This window comes from Microcebus murinus, chromosome 16, assembly GCF_040939455.1.
Source record: "Microcebus murinus isolate Inina chromosome 16, M.murinus_Inina_mat1.0, whole genome shotgun sequence".
NCBI classification, from domain to species: Eukaryota; Metazoa; Chordata; class Mammalia; order Primates; family Cheirogaleidae; genus Microcebus; species Microcebus murinus.
This window is the reverse complement of record NC_134119.1, coordinates 69,727,706-69,742,974: the sequence shown is the minus strand read 5'-3', so window position 1 is coordinate 69,742,974 and position 15,269 is coordinate 69,727,706. Positions and strand designations below refer to the sequence as shown.

At 58.0% G+C, this 15,269-nt stretch overlaps 1 protein-coding gene across 1 annotated transcript in view; it reads right to left on the bottom strand.

Annotated features, from left to right (window-relative positions):
* Positions 1-6,206: 6,206 nt before the first annotated feature.
* LOC105882838 (NACHT, LRR and PYD domains-containing protein 5) overlaps positions 6,207-15,269 on the bottom strand; it is a 95,803-nt gene continuing 86,740 nt past the window's right edge. Inside the window, exon 13 of the mRNA XM_075993455.1 lies at positions 6,207-6,606. Within this exon, the coding sequence (XP_075849570.1) occupies positions 6,474-6,606 (133 nt within the window). The 3' untranslated portion in view covers positions 6,207-6,473. The remainder of the gene's footprint in view (positions 6,607-15,269) is intronic.

Genomic DNA, 15,269 nt, shown 5'->3' with positions numbered 1-15,269 from the left:
TGCCCATTTTGGCTGCTGTGAACGATGACACCTACTTCACCTTTTAACCTGGCCATCACCCCCGCAGGGCATTCAGCAGCCTCAGGGCTGGCCGTCCTTGAATCCAGTTCTTGTTCTGGCCCGGTCCGTGGGGGCCAGGCCTAGCTTCTTGGGTGTTCACCGTGGGAGTCACCCAGGGCCCAGGCTCAGGAGGACCTCGAGCTCTGATGACTTGCTGTCCTCACCTTGAAACTCTCAACAAAGCAGCTGGATGTTCATTTCACACCTGGCTCCACACAGCCGCCCCCAGTTATGGCGGCTGGGGAGGTGGACGGCCGCAGACACAGCTGTGGGCCCACAGGCACCCTTCAGGGGGTTGTGGGCCCAGTGCCCCTTAGAGTCATCCCCAGGTACGCTGATTGGGAAAGGGATTCTCATGATGTCGCTGTGCCAAGAATATAAAACCAGGAAGTTGCAGAAGCAGCTTTTCAAAGCCGCATGCTGACCGGGACTGTGTGTCAGCCAGTCCTGTCCAGGGGGTGAGGGGAAAGCCTCGGGGGTGCTCCTGAGGGAGGGTCCCCTGCGGAAGGTAGGCCAGCGGCTCACAGCCCGGGTGCCGTATGCCTCGGTAGCATCTGGCTATGTCTGGAGACATTTTTGATTGTCTAGACGAGGAGAGGGTGTGGGTAGAAGCCCGGGTCGCTGCTCAACACCCTACAGTGCACAGGATGGCCCCGGACGCCAGCAGCACGGGGGATGGGACGAGCAGCCTGGGACTCGGTCGGGAGTCGCCTCCCCCACTGGAGACACCATGTGCTGTGGTCCCGTCAAGCACCAGGGCAGACGCGAGGGTGTCACAGAGACGCAGAATCCTCCAGCCGCAGAGTTAACTGGCCCTGAACTGCCTGTCCAAGTCGGGGGCTCTGTTGTTGTGGCAGTGTGTGCAGCTAGTGTTACAGCTCTTATCTGTTTGGCCGGGGAAAGAACCGAGCCGCACAGAAGAGTCGGAGAACAGCCTTCACTCTTCTACAGCAGGTTCAGCACACCTAGTGTCACAGCTCTCCTCATGTCTTCTGATGTTCTCCCCCTTCCTGCCCTTCTGCCCCTGCTTTTATACCCTTGGTAGGGCTCAAGAAGCATCCAATCAACTACAACCTTTAACATCCAATCAGCAACAGCTTTAACATCCAATCAAAAACAGTGGGATTCAAAAATTACCCAATCAGGATCACGGACACAGCTGGCCAGAAACAGGCAGCGGCAGGTGGGCCTGGGGTCCTGGCAGCAGGGCAGGGTCCCTGGCATGTGGGCATCAGGGGGGCTGTGTGCCGAGGGGGCCCCAGCAGCGTGCCTCTAACTGGCCAGGCACAGCACTGGCCCCCGGAGATGCGGAACTATGGGGAGGCTGCAGTTGGCTGCGTCCTGGCACCTGACATTTCCCGCATCACTGTCACAGGCAGCTGAAAGCATCGGGAACGACAGGGCCTCCCACACAGCACCTTGCGGGCAGGGCAGGGGATTCGGCACCATTCCTTGTGGAAGGAGACGGAACTGCTGTGGAGGATGGCAGGGGCAGACAGGTGCACCCCCGCTCCCCATGCGGGGTGTGCCAGGCCAGGGCCGTGCCCTTGAACTCGCCAAGGTCACCCTCCAGGACCAGGTCCCCTTGTCTTCCTGCCGCTCCTACCCCCCAAGGCACACACGTAAAGATATAAACGTGCCCCTGGGGAATGAAGACCCGGCGTAAGCAGAGCCGTCCGGGTGCAGACACCAGCGCCTGGGAGGTTCCCCAGAACCCCAGTTGCCGTTCAGCAGTCGGTCTTGGCTGCGGGGGAGGATTCCTGCTCCCGTGGGGGTTGGGGATGCAGAGCCGGCCGGGCAGGCGGGCTTCCGGTCCCCTTGCGACACCCACTCGGCCCCCACGGACAGGCGGGAAGAGGCTTAAGCGCTGAGAACGCCAGCCCGGGCGAGGGCTCCACTCTCACCGTGCCCCGCCGGGCTCTGCGGCCTTGGAAACGACTCAGGGCGCAACCGGATTCCGCCCGCGGGCAGGACCGCGGGACCTGGGGGACAGCCACCCTCTGTGCGTCCGTCCTCCTCCACCGCCACGTGGGCACACTGCTCTAGTTCTGGGGGGCTTGGATGACTGCCGGAATCTCAATTCCCTCTGCACCCTCCGCACGCCCCTGACCGGCCTGCGAGCCGCTCCCTTGCCCGACTCGGCCCTCGCCTAGCGCGGCGCTCAGAGCGGCCAGAGCGCCTGTCCGCGCATGCGCCGAGTCGCCCGCCGCCCAGCCCGCTTCCGCGCGCACGGGCTGTGTCTGCGCATGCGCCTGCGCCTGCGCCGCCTCCCGCCGCTCCGCCCGCCGCTCCTCCTCATGGCCGTCTGGGGCTCGGCCTGAGCGTCACTCCCTAAGAGCAGCTCCCCCAGACCATCGGCGGCAAGGGGTAAGCGGGAGGAGTTGACTACAAACGGGATGAGGGGATTTGGGGAGAAGGTGGACTGTTTTGTGCCTTTTTGTGATGTCTGCCCAAGTGTTGTCAGCACCCAGACCTGTGCACTGACGAGGGGATATTTTTACCTAAGTTATACCCCAAGCGCGATTTGAGAATATGAGCAGTGCCGAGAAACATGGCCTCAGACCCTGTGGTCAAAAAGAGCTGCCCCGCTCTCTTGCTAACGTCTTTTCATCTGTGAGCATTTTCAGTCCATGTGTCTGTCCCCCACCAGAACGTGGTGACTTTGAGAGCAGGGCCGTCGTCTCTCCGGTACTGGTACCAGAGGCCAGCACAGGGCTGGGCTGTACAGAATCGTCACCTTACTGTGCACTTTTGGCATTCAGAACCAAGTAAGAAATAAGGAGTTAGATATAAACCCAGACATTATCTCTGTTGCGGAGAGCTCCCTTGTGGCTGGCAGCCTGCACCTGCAGCTTCCCAACACTTTTCCGTAGTCAAAGTCTTCCAGCCGCCTGGAGGAGGGGCGCTTGCACACACCCCAACACAGGCGGCTTGGAAAGTGCGCCCGGCAGGGGCTGAGACACGCCGGTCCAGCCTCTCCCTCCACCAGCCAGGGGCTCACTCCCTCCTCTGCCCTTGGGGATGGTGGCTGAGGGGCACCAGGGACAAACTGTCCCTTCTGACAGGCAGGTGTGAATAAAGAAGGGCTTTCCCCGGTATGCAGTAGTGCCTCGCACAGACTCCAGGGCCCATGACCCCCTCCTGGTGTCCCTGCCCTCGTGGGACCCCCTCCCCTTGAGTGTGGGAGCCTCTCGTGACTGACTTCTGGCCAAACGGAACATGGCAAAGTGGATGTGACCTCACTTCCATGGTACATGAGATTGTAAGTCTTGCTGAGAGACTGACCCTCTCCTGCTGGCCTTGAAGCCATCGGGCACGGAAAAGGTCTGGGCTGCACAGAGCTGAGGGTGCCTGGGGCTGGCAGCCGAGAAACCGAGGCCCTCAGTCTGCCTGCCACAAAGAAATAGGCGCCCCCAGAAACCACACACACTTGGAAGAGGCTCCCTCTCTGGCTGGGTCTCAGATGAGACCACCGCCCACGACAACACCTTCACGGTAGCCTTGTGAGACCCTGAGGCAGAGGGTCCGGCTCAGTCACGCCTGTTAGCTCAAAAGCTAACAAGTGTGTGTTGTTTGAAACTGCTGTGTGTCGTAACGTCACAAACAGCAAGACAACCAATACAAGTCGGTGCTCAGTACGCTGGGAGCTACTCTACAGCAATCCACCTCCGCTCCAACTGACCCTGTGAGGTGTGGGTATGGCTTTTCCTATTTTACAGATAAGAAATCGGAAGCCCATGGAGGTTGACAGTTGTTTAGTGTCACAAAAATCATTTAGTAGAAAAGCCAAGATGTGAGCACGGGTCTGAACAAAAACTGCAAGGCCGGGTGTGGTGGTGCACACCTGTGGTCCCAGCGACTCGGCAGGGTCTCGAGACCAGCCTGGGCAACGTAGCAGGACTGTCTCTAAATAAAAACTTTGAAAAACGTGGCTTCTTCCTTTGTCCTTCCCTTTTATGCTCTAGTTTTACAAAGGGGGATACATGTAACTGTTGGGGGGTGGGGTGGCTGGGCAGTGCTTAAGATAATCCACAGGGCACAGAGGCAGGCACTGTTTTCAGCTATATGCAAGGCGATGTATCTTTTAAAAGACTAGAATAGTAATGCTTAACTGGTACTTAGCACAAGCATTGATGGTGGCTGTCTCACCCCATCTGCATGAGACAGTCACACATCCCAGTGAGAGAAAAGCCACTCTGAAGGGAGAGGGAGGCTTCTCTCACTTGGAAGGACTTTGGCACCCTCCCGCTGTACCTCACAAGCCACAGCACGCTGGTCCCGTGTCCAAGCATTACACAAACTAACTCCCCAGACCATGCAAGCGTTCCCGCAAAGAAAACAGGATGATAACGCTGGTAATATAAGCACAAGTCAACTGCAGGGCTGACATCTCTCCTGCACCTGACAAACTTCATCATCACAAGTGATGGGGAAGGAGGTGGACCAGTCTCATCTAATGTGTTCTGATGGAGAATAAGCCTAAAACGTATTCCAGGTTTAGAAAACGATGCTTGAATTAAGGATGTGCATGCGGTCCAGTGAGTGGCACCTGGCAGTCTTTGTGGTAGAAAGGTAGCACCGCAGTTAAGAGAACGGGCTCCAGCCAAGATCTAGTGTTTCGTGGCACAATATGGCGACCGGTAAAAATTCATTGTATGTTTCAAAGTGACTGAAAGAGGAGTTGGAATGTTCCCAACACAAACAGATAAATGCTTGTGGTCACGGCTATGTCATTACACATTGTATGCTTGTGTCAAAATCTCACACGCACTCTACATATGTACAATGTACATATCCATATACAAATAAAGAGCTAAAAAAAAGGAGAACAGGCCCCAGTAGTGGATTTCCTGGGTTTGAATGTCAGCTCTGCTGCTTCTTGGCTGTGCATTTTAAGCTTCTTGTACCTCAATAAGGTACAAGAAGATGGTACCTCTTTTTAGGGTGTTGTGAAGACGAAGTGGGCTAATTGCAGGTGGCGCTCAGCCTGGCACACAAGGACTATGTGCGTTAGCTATCATGACACGTCATCACGGAGTAGGGGAATAAGTACACGGAATCATAAAAAGGCCATGTTGGCAAGAACACAACTTTTCACTCTTCTAGGAACAGACGGGTTGCCCTGCAGCCGTGGTAACAGGTGGCCGCCCAGACGGACGTGAGTGCATCCAGCGGGCCCAGACCGCTTGCTCGGTGAGCGTGCTCTCAGGGCACCCACGGCCGCCCCTTGCTCCTGAAGCTCAGCCAGTCGGGGAGGGATTCACCGCGATGAAGACGCTGCGAGTGCCGCTCAGCCTCACCCGAGTAACTGCAGGTTCAGTCCCTGACCCGCCCACTCCCCCACATCCCTGCCTGCGAAGACCAGAAGTGTGTTCTGCTCAGACTGGTGGGCCAGCGAGGGGAGACGCTGTGCCGGCCGGAGCGCCCAGCAGCGTTGTCACAGAGTAGACGAGGCAGGTGCCAAGACAGCTGGGGGGGGGGGTTGCCCAGGAGTTTGTCTTGCAGTGGCCGGCTCAGACCAGATCTGACTGCTTTAAAACTGCCGTGGCCGCCCTTTGCTGCGCTGGAACACTGAAACCCCCACCTAGGGGAAAGCCGACGTCTTGCCGTGGCTTGGCTGCGTGGGGGGAGGTGCAGGACGGCAGTGCTCGCAGGTGCGTGCGATTTGTTTCCCTGTGAGCAAGCAAGGACACAACGCAAAGCCCTGAGCCGTTCACTGGGAAGGGAGTCAGGGCAGCGCCACCGGGTGGGCAGAGGCGGATCCCGCACAAAGCAAGCGCCTGCGGAAGCAATTCCTGTGACCCCCAGGAGTACATGCCCTTGTAGGTGACCTCTAGACAACCTCATCTAACTCGTCCAGCTGGACTTGCCGGGTCATTCCTTGGTCTCTCCACTCCCTCTCGGTTTGGGGTGGTTTTCCTGCACTGTCCTGGGATTTTCCCCAAACAACCAGCCCTTTATTACACTAAACAATGAATTCAGCTCCGTGCTTGTAGTTGAGACATTGAGTGACAGTCACACCATCCCTTTGATACTTTAGGTGTGTGCTTTGACACCAGCAGGAGTGCTCTCCAAACCTGGGGCCCTCCCAACCTCCTTGATCGTCAGTTGCACCCCACTAGTCAGGAAGACCACTTGACCCTTTTCCAGATGCGCTCAGTGTTTATTTGGTCTGATTCTCCATGCTCCGAGGCAGGACGGACATGTCACAGAGACTGAGGTCTGTGTCTTGAGGGTCACGCCAGCCATGAATTCGGCGACCAAGCTACGCTGGACACAGTGTCATCACTGCCGCTGGGGCTCTGAGAGAATCAGGACTCATTTCCGTCTCGGAGAAGGAACTCCCAGAGCTTGCCCGAGAAGGCAGCTTTTACGGTTCCTCCATCAGAAGGGGGGGGGAGGGTTTCGTGTCTTCAGTATTTCCACCAATACCGGGTCTCTTCGTCAAAATCGTACCAATGGCTACTAATCAGGAGTCGGGGCTTGAGCAGCTGCAGCTCCTCCAGCAGCTTTTGCACCTGCACAGGGTACTGGGTCTTGCACAGCCTGGGGAGGGAAGAAGATGACATTATTCCATGGCTTTGCTTTGCACTCCTCTCCCTTCCGCTATGTTCCTGGAGACCCCCGTCGAGGATCTAAAACCTTTTCTTGTACTGTTACGGGGCAGCAGCACATCCCCAACAGAATAAGAGCGAATCCCCGCGAGCAAAGGCACTCTCAGGTGCGCCAGGCACCCATCGAGCCTTGCTGGGCACCTGCTCCCCACAACCACCGCAGCAGGCGTGCGAATTCCTTCCCGAGAGTCGCCTTCATTCCGAAGGGTCCTGAGACGGGGTTTGGAGGTACAGTGGGTCCTAACTTAACACAGTTGACATGTTCTTGGGGACTGTGAATTTAAGCAAAGCAACATACAGCAGGTTCTCCAGTAGTATTTCCTTAGAGTTGTTTTGTCATGAGGAAAAACTTTCTTTTACTACATAGATCTTTTACTATCTTTTACTACATAGATATTTATAGGCACATATATATGTGTTTATATAGTATAAAGTATATATTAAAGGTATATACATACATATTTTTAACTTAAAATTTTGTAACTTTTTACCATATACTACCTGGTCAAGCATCACCCACATTTACACATATTAACCCTTTGCACTTGCTTGCTTTTTTCTCGATTCCTTTATTCTACTCGGGATTTAATGTTTTAAATACCCCAGATTTTACAAAGTACGCCAGTAGAATAAAACACTGGAGTTTCTTTTCATACAAACTTATTTGGCTGTGTTATGCATGGTTTTGCGTAAAACCGCAGTTCCCCAGAGCCTATGGCGACGTTGAGGGAGGCTTGCTGTGCAGCGACAGGCGAGGCCAAGCCCCGCCCTCGCCAAGCTCACATTCTAGAGGAGCAGAAGGGAGCGGTGCTGAAGGGGACACACAGGATCATGCTCGTTTTACAGATGGGGACACACGCCCAGGGAATGTCAGTCAGAAAACCCAGGGCTGCTTCTGCCCTACTTCGACCTCCAAGTCTGGGGCCACCGCCTGGCCCTTCCTCCTGCCACGCGGCCTCAGGAGCCGCTGTTCCAAACGCGCCCCTCCGGCACAGCGCCCTGCCTTCTCCGCTCCGCTGGTCGCCGTGACGGTCCTGTGCCGTGTCGCCATCTCAAATCCATCGAGCCACGTTGCCCAGTGCGTCTCCCCTTCCCACCCTCGCCTTTCCCACCCTCCTGCCCCTCTCGGACCCCAGGGTCCCCCGCAACCACGCTGGGGTCCTTCCTGGCTACACCACGTGCCAACACTTGAACCCTGGATGAACCCGGCCGCCGCAAGCTGACCTCCCTGGACACAGCAGTCACGACCGAGAAAACTGCCATCGACACGAACGTCCCTCGAGCAACCTCCAACGGGCTGGGCTGCCGACGCTGCCGCCTCCCGTCTCCCGAGCCGCGTTTTATGACAACCCAGTTATAGCTACACTGCCCCGCTCTAGACGGCGCCCTTAACTTGTATTTTAACTATGAGCGTGAGGCACTACCGTGTTTCCCCGAAAATGAAACAGGGCCTTGTATTTATTTTTCCTCAAGAAGACACACTAGGGTTTATTTTCAGGGGATGTGTTGTTTTTTTAAGTACGGTACAACAGTCTACATGGATTCAAATATAGTGAAGTCGTCTTCTTCTGGAGCATCATCCTCACTCTCCAAACCCCGAATCCCATCTTCAATGTCTTGCGACTCTGTTTCCTTTAGACCCACCGGCCCCATCTCTCCCGTGGAGCCACAGAGCTGTCACGGGCGGATGAGAAGGGCTGCTCGGCGTCTTCCCGCCCCGCGCCGACACGCATGCGCTGTGCAGACGCGCCGCGTGGCCACGCCCGTCACCAGGGCTCATTTTCGGGCTGGGGCTTCTATCGCGCATGCTCAGACATCCTGCTGGGGCTTAGTTCCTGGGTAGGTCTTATTTTCGGGGAAACAGGGTAAATGACAAATACTTTGCCCTTTAACATGGAAACCAGTGGAGGAACCATTGTTTCCTAGGAAGGAAACCCTATTCTTAAAGGACAGTCCTGGTCCCCTTCCTGCGAACTGCACCGGCCCGCGCTGCTCAACGGGGCGGCGGCCTCTCGTCGGCCGCGCCCTCAGCCCGCCAGTGCTGGCGCCGCCTCGACAGCAGCCCCCTGGCTTGCGCCTCCGCCGCCCTGCAGCCCCGCGCAGGCCCTCCTCCCCCCTGCAGAACTTTCTCGGATAGCTCACACCCACGTTTCCACGCCGCGCAGCCCGACTCCTGCTCCTCACCGCCCGCCAGGACCGCGGGCACCGAGCCGAGGCACCACCGTCAGCCCCTCACCCCGCGCCACCCCCGCCCCGCCGGCCTGGGCCTCGACCCGGCTGCTGCCCGCCCTGCCGCGGGCCCCTGCCCTCGCCTCCCCAGGACCAGACGGGCACTGTCGCGGGTAGCGCGGCGGCCTGTCGTTCTCGCGGCCGGCCTGGGAGCTGTGCCCGCAGCAGAGCACGAAGTGCACACGGCCCGGCCGGCCAGTGCGGGTCCAGCGCTGACCGCTGCCTCACGTGGCCCTCAACTCTGAGCTTCCGGGGCCGCAGTCAGCCTCGCCAATAATCCCTGCTTCCAGGCATCGCCACCGACGGCTTTAGAAGCCTGTCCGCGTATGCTGACGGCGCCAAAACTCGTATCTCTAGCTTGGGCCCGAGCAGGGCTGTGCACACCAGGAGTTATATCTTAGCCACTTACAGTCCTCTTCCTTGCCCAGGCGCGGTGGCGCACGCCTCTCATCCTAGCACTCTGGGAGGCCGAGGCGGGGGATCGCTCAAGGTCAGGACTTCGAGACCAGCTTGAGCAAGAGCAAGACCCCGTCTCTACTAAAAATAGAAAGAACTTAATTGGACAGCTTAAAATATATAGAAAAAGATTAGCCGGGCATGGTGGCGCATGCCTGTAGTCCCAGCTACGCGGGAGGCTGAGGCAGGAGGATCGCTTGAGCCCAGGAGTGTGAGGTTGCTGTGAGCGAGGCTGGCCATGACACCACAGCACTCCAGCCTGGGCAACAGAGTGAGACTCTGTCTCAAAATAAATAAAAACACAAAAATAAAAACCTCTTCTTAGAAGAATAGACATCTCAACTTTTCAAAACTCACTTTGGTGCTGTCCCACACACCCCGCCAGCTAGGTCTTGCTACCTTGCTGTGTTTTCTAAGGAGTGAATGATCTTGTCCAAATGACTAACTTATTTAAAGACATTTCCTTCTGTGGGCATTGACTCCACCTTCCCTGTTCTCCAAGGAAGAGGTGGGCCTGTTTCTGAGAACAGCTGAACTCAATCGCTGTACATTCCAAACCAATCCAAGAGCTGTTTCCTTTTCGTGTGGGCTTGGCTTTGTTATTAATTTTGAAATTTACTTTTGAACACTGGGATCTCGGAAACTGCTAGATCTCTAGAACTGTAATTGTAAAAGATCTTGCTTGCAGCTTTAACAAAATGAGAAACTCTTCCAAAATAAAACTTGCTTTGAAGTTTCAAAAAAAAAAAAAACAAAAAACAAAACTCACTTTGGAGCCATATAAAGCCTAACGTCTGCCTCTCCCGCGTGTTCTACTTCGGCGACGGCACCTCCGTCCTCCTCCTGCTACACCGGGCACCCGTGTGCCGTGTGCTGACGCCCTCCGCGGGGACCGCCGCACCCACCCGACAGTCCCGCCCGCCACCCGCCCCTGCCACAGCTGCCGCCACGGGCCCCAGCTCGGGCAGACCGCCCCTGCCCTGGGTTATGGGGACGGCGTCCTCGCAGGCCCACCTGCCTCAACTCCAGCAGGTCACCCTCCACCAGGGAGCCACCGTCGACCCCCAGCAACTGGCCACGTGCTCTGCCCTGCTGCGTCACCGCACCGGCAGATCCCACCACGCCGGGGGCCCTGCTTGGCCTGACACACGCGACGGCAGCCCTGCCTGCCTTGCCACCCGGTTCTCACGTTCACTGTGTGTCACACACCCACCTCCTCCTCCTCCCGGTTCTCATGTTCACTGCGTGACACACAGCCACCTCCTCCTCCCGGTTCTCACGTTCACTGCGTGTCACACAGCCACCTCCTCCTCCCGGATCTCACGTTCACTGCGTGTCACACAGCCACCTCCTCCTCCCGGTTCTCACGTTCACTGCGTGTCACACAGCCACCTCCTCCTACCGGTTCTCACGTTCACTGCGTGTCACACAGCCACCTCCTCCTCCCGGTTCTCATGTTCACTGTGTGTCACACAGCCCCCTGCTCCTCCTGGTTCTCACGTTCACTGCGTGTCACACAGCCACCTCCTCCTCCTGGTTCTCACGTTCACTGCGTGTCACACAGCCACCTCCTCCTCCTGGTTCTCACGTTCACTGCGTGTCCCACAGACACCTCCTCCTCCCGGTTCTCACGTTCACTGCGTGTCACACAGCCACCTCCTCCTCCCGGTTCTCACGTTCACTGCGTGTCACAGAGCCACCTCCTCCTCCCGGTTCTCACGTTCACTGCGTGTCACACAGCCACCTCCTCCTCCCGGTTCTCACGTCCACTGCGTGTCCCACAGCCCCCCCCTCCTCCCGGTTCTCACGTTCACTGCGTGTCACACAGCCACCTCCTCCTCCTGGTTCTCACGTTCACTGCGTGTCACACACCCACCTCCTCCTCCCGGTTCTCACGTTCACTGCGTGTCACACAGCCACCTCCTCCTCCCGGTTCTCATGTTCACTGCGTGTCACACAGCCACCTCCTCCTCCCGGTTCTCACGTTCACTGCGTGTCACACAGCCCCCTCCTCCTCCCGGTTCTCACGTTCACTGCGTGTCACACAGCCACCTCCTCCTCCCGGTTCTCACGTTCACTGCGTGTCACACAGCCACCTCCTCCTCCCGGTTCTCACGTTCACTGCGTGTCACACAGCCACCTCCTCCTCCCGGTTCTCACGTTCACTGCGTGTCACACAGCCACCTCCTCCTCCCGGTTCTCACGTTCACTGCGTGTCACACAGCCACCTCCTCCTCCCGGTTCTCACGTTCACTGCGTGTCACACAGCCACCTCCTCCTCCCGGTTCTCACGTTCACTGCGTGTCACACAGCCACCTCCTCCTCCTGGTTCACACGTTCACTGCGTGTCGCACAGCCACCTCCTCCTCCCGGTTCTCACATTCACTGCGTGTCGCACAGCCACCTCCTCCTCCCAGTTCTCACGTTCACTGCGTGTCACACAGCCACCTCCTCCTCCCGGTTCTCACGTTCACTGTGTGTCGCACACCCACCTCCTCCTCCCGGTTCTCACGTTCACTGCGTGTCACACACCCACCTCCTCCTCCCGGTTCTCACGTTCACTGCGTGTCACACAGCCACCTCCTCCTCCCGGTTCTCACGCTCTCTGCGTGTCACACACCCACCACCTCCTCCCGGTTCTCACGTTCACTGCGTGTCACACAGCCACCTCCTCCTCCTGGTTATCACGTTCACTGCGTGTCACACAGCCACCTCCTCCTCCCGGTTCTCACGTTCACTGCGTGTCACACACCCACCTCCTCCTCCCGGTTCTCACGTTCACTGCGTGTCACACAGCCACCTCCTCCTCCCGGTTCTCACGTTCACTGTGTGTCACACACCCACCTCCTCCTCCCGGTTCTCACGTTCACTGCGTGTCACACAGCCACCTCCTCCTCCCGGTTCTCACGCTCTCTGCGTGTCACACAGCCACCACCTCCTCCCGGTTATCACGTTCACTGCGTGTCACACAGCCACCACCTCCTCCCGGTTCTCACGTTCACTGCGTGTCACACAGCCACCACCTCCTCCCGGTTATCACGTTCACTGCGTGTCACACAGCCACCTCCTCCTCCCGGTTCTCATGTTCACTGCGTGTCACACAGCCACCTCCTCCTCCCGGTTCTCACGTTCACTGCGTGTCACACACCCACCTCCTCCTCCCGGTTCTCACGTTCACTGCGTGTCACACACCCACCTCCTCCTCCTGGTTCTCACGTTCACTGCGTGTCACACAGCCACCTCCTCCTCCCGGTTCTCACGTTCACTGCGTGTCACACAGCCACCTCCTCCTCCCGGTTCTCACGTTCACTGCGTGTCACACACCCACCTCCTCCTCCTGGTTCTCACGTTCACTGCGTGTCACACAGCCACCTCCTCCTCCCGGTTCTCACGTTCACTGCGTGTCACACAGCCCCCTCCTCCTCCCGGTTCTCACGTTCACTGCGTGTCACACAGCCACCTCCTCCTCCCGGTTCTCACGTTCACTGCGTGTCACACACCCACCTCCTCCTCCTGGTTCTCACGTTCACTGTGTGTCACACACCCACCTCCTCCTCCCGGTTCTCACGTTCACTGCGTGTCACACACCCACCTCCTCCTCCTGGTTCTCACGTTCACTGTGTGTCACACAGCCACCTCCTCCTCCCGGTTCTCACATTCACTGCGTGTCACACACCCACCTCCTCCTCCTGGTTCTCACGTTCACTGTGTGTCACACACCCACCTCCTCCTCCCGGTTCTCACGTTCACTGCGTGTCGCAGAGCCACCTCCTCCCGGTTCTCACGTTCACTGCGTGTCACACAGCCACTTCCTCCTCCCGGTTCTCAAGTTCACTGCGTGTCGCACAGTCACCTCCTCCTCCCGGTTCTCACGTTCACTGCGTGTCGCACAGCCACCTCCTCCTCCCGGTTCTCACGTTCACTGCGTGTCACACAGCCACCTCCTCCTCCCGGTTCTCACATTCACTGCGTGTCACACAGCCACCTCCTCCTCCTGGTTCTCACGTTCACTGCGTGTCACACAGCCACTTCCTCCTCCCGGTTCTCACGTTCACTGCGTGTCACACAGCCACCTCCTCCTCCCGGTTCTCACGTTCACTGCGTGTCACACAGCCCCCTCCTGCTCCCGGTTCTCACGTTCACTGCGTGTCACACAGCCACCTCCTCCTCCTGGTTCTCACGTTCACTGTGTGTCACACAGCCACCTCCTCCTCCCGGTTCTCACGTTCACTGCGTGTCACACACCCACCTCCTCCTCCCGGTTCTCACGTTCACTGTGTGTCACACAGCCACCTCCTCCTCCCGGTTCTCACGTTCACTGCGTGTCACACAGCCACCACCTCCTCCTGGTTCTCACGTTCACTGCGTGTCACACAGCCACCTCCTCCTCCCGGTTCTCACGTTCACTGTGTGTCACACAGCCACCTCCTCCTCCCGGTTCTCACGTTCACTGCGTGTCACACAGCCACCTCCTCCTCCCGGTTCTCACGTTCACTGTGTGTCACACAGCCACCTCCTCCTCCCGGTTCTCACGTTCACTGCGTGTCACACAGCCACCTCCTCCTCCCGGTTCTCACGTTCACTGCGTGTCACACAGCCACCTCCTCCTCCCGGTTCTCACGTTCACTGCGTGTCACACAGCCACCTCCTCCTCCCGGTTCTCACGTTCACTGCGTGTCACACAGCCACCTCCTCCTCCCGGTTCTCACGTTCACTGCGTGTCACACAGCCACCTCCTCCTCCCGGTTCTCACGTTCACTGCGTGTCACACAGCCACCTCCTCCTCCCGGTTCTCACGTTCACTGCGTGTCGCACAGCCACCTCCTCCTCCCGGTTCTCACGTTCACTGCGTGTCGCACAGCCACCTCCTCCTCCCGGTTCTCACGTTCACTGCGTGTCCCACAGCCCCCTCCTCCTCCTGGTTCTCACGTTCACTGCGTGTCGCACAGCCACCTCCTCCTCCCGGTTCTCACGTTCACTGCGTGTCACACAGCCACCTCCTCCTCCCGGTTCTCACGTTCACTGCGTGTCACACACCCACCTCCTCCTCCTGGTTCTCACGTTCATTGTGTGTCACACACCCACCTCCTCCTCCCGGTTCTCACGTTCACTGCGTGTCACACACCCACCTCCTCCTCCTGGTTCTCACGTTCACTGTGTGTCACACACCCACCTCCTCCTCCCGGTTCTCACGTTCACTGCGTGTCGCAGAGCCACCTCCTCCCTGTTCTCACGTTCACTGCGTGTCACACAGCCACCTCCTCCTCCCGGTTCTCAAGTTCACTGCGTGTCGCACAGTCACATCCTCCTCCCGGTTCTCACGTTCACTGCGTGTCGCACAGCCACCTCCTCCTCCCGGTTCTCACGTTCACTGCGTGTCACACAGCCACCTCCTCCTCCCGGTTCTCACATTCACTGCGTGTCACACAGCCACCTCCTCCTCCTGGTTCTCACGTTCACTGCGTGTCACACAGCCACCTCCTCCTCTCGGTTCTCACGTTCACTGCGTGTCACACAGCCCCCTCCTCCTCCCGGTTCTCACGTTCACTGCGTGTCACACAGCCACCTCCTCCTCCTGGTTCTCACGTTCACTGTGTGTCACACACCCACCTCCTCCTCCCGGTTCTCACGTTCACTGCGTGTCACACAGCCACCTCCTCCTCCTGGTTCTCACATTCACTGCGTGTCACACACCCACCTCCTCCTCCCGGTTCTCACGTTCACTGTGTGTCACACAGCCACCTCCTCCTCCCGGTTCTCACGTTCACTGCGTGTCACACAGCCCCCTCCTCCTCCTGGTTCTCACGTTCACTGCGTGTCACACAGCCACCTCCTCCTCCCGGTTCTCACGTTCACTGCGTGTCACACAGCCACCTCCTCCTCCCGGTTCTCACGTTCACTGTGTGTCAC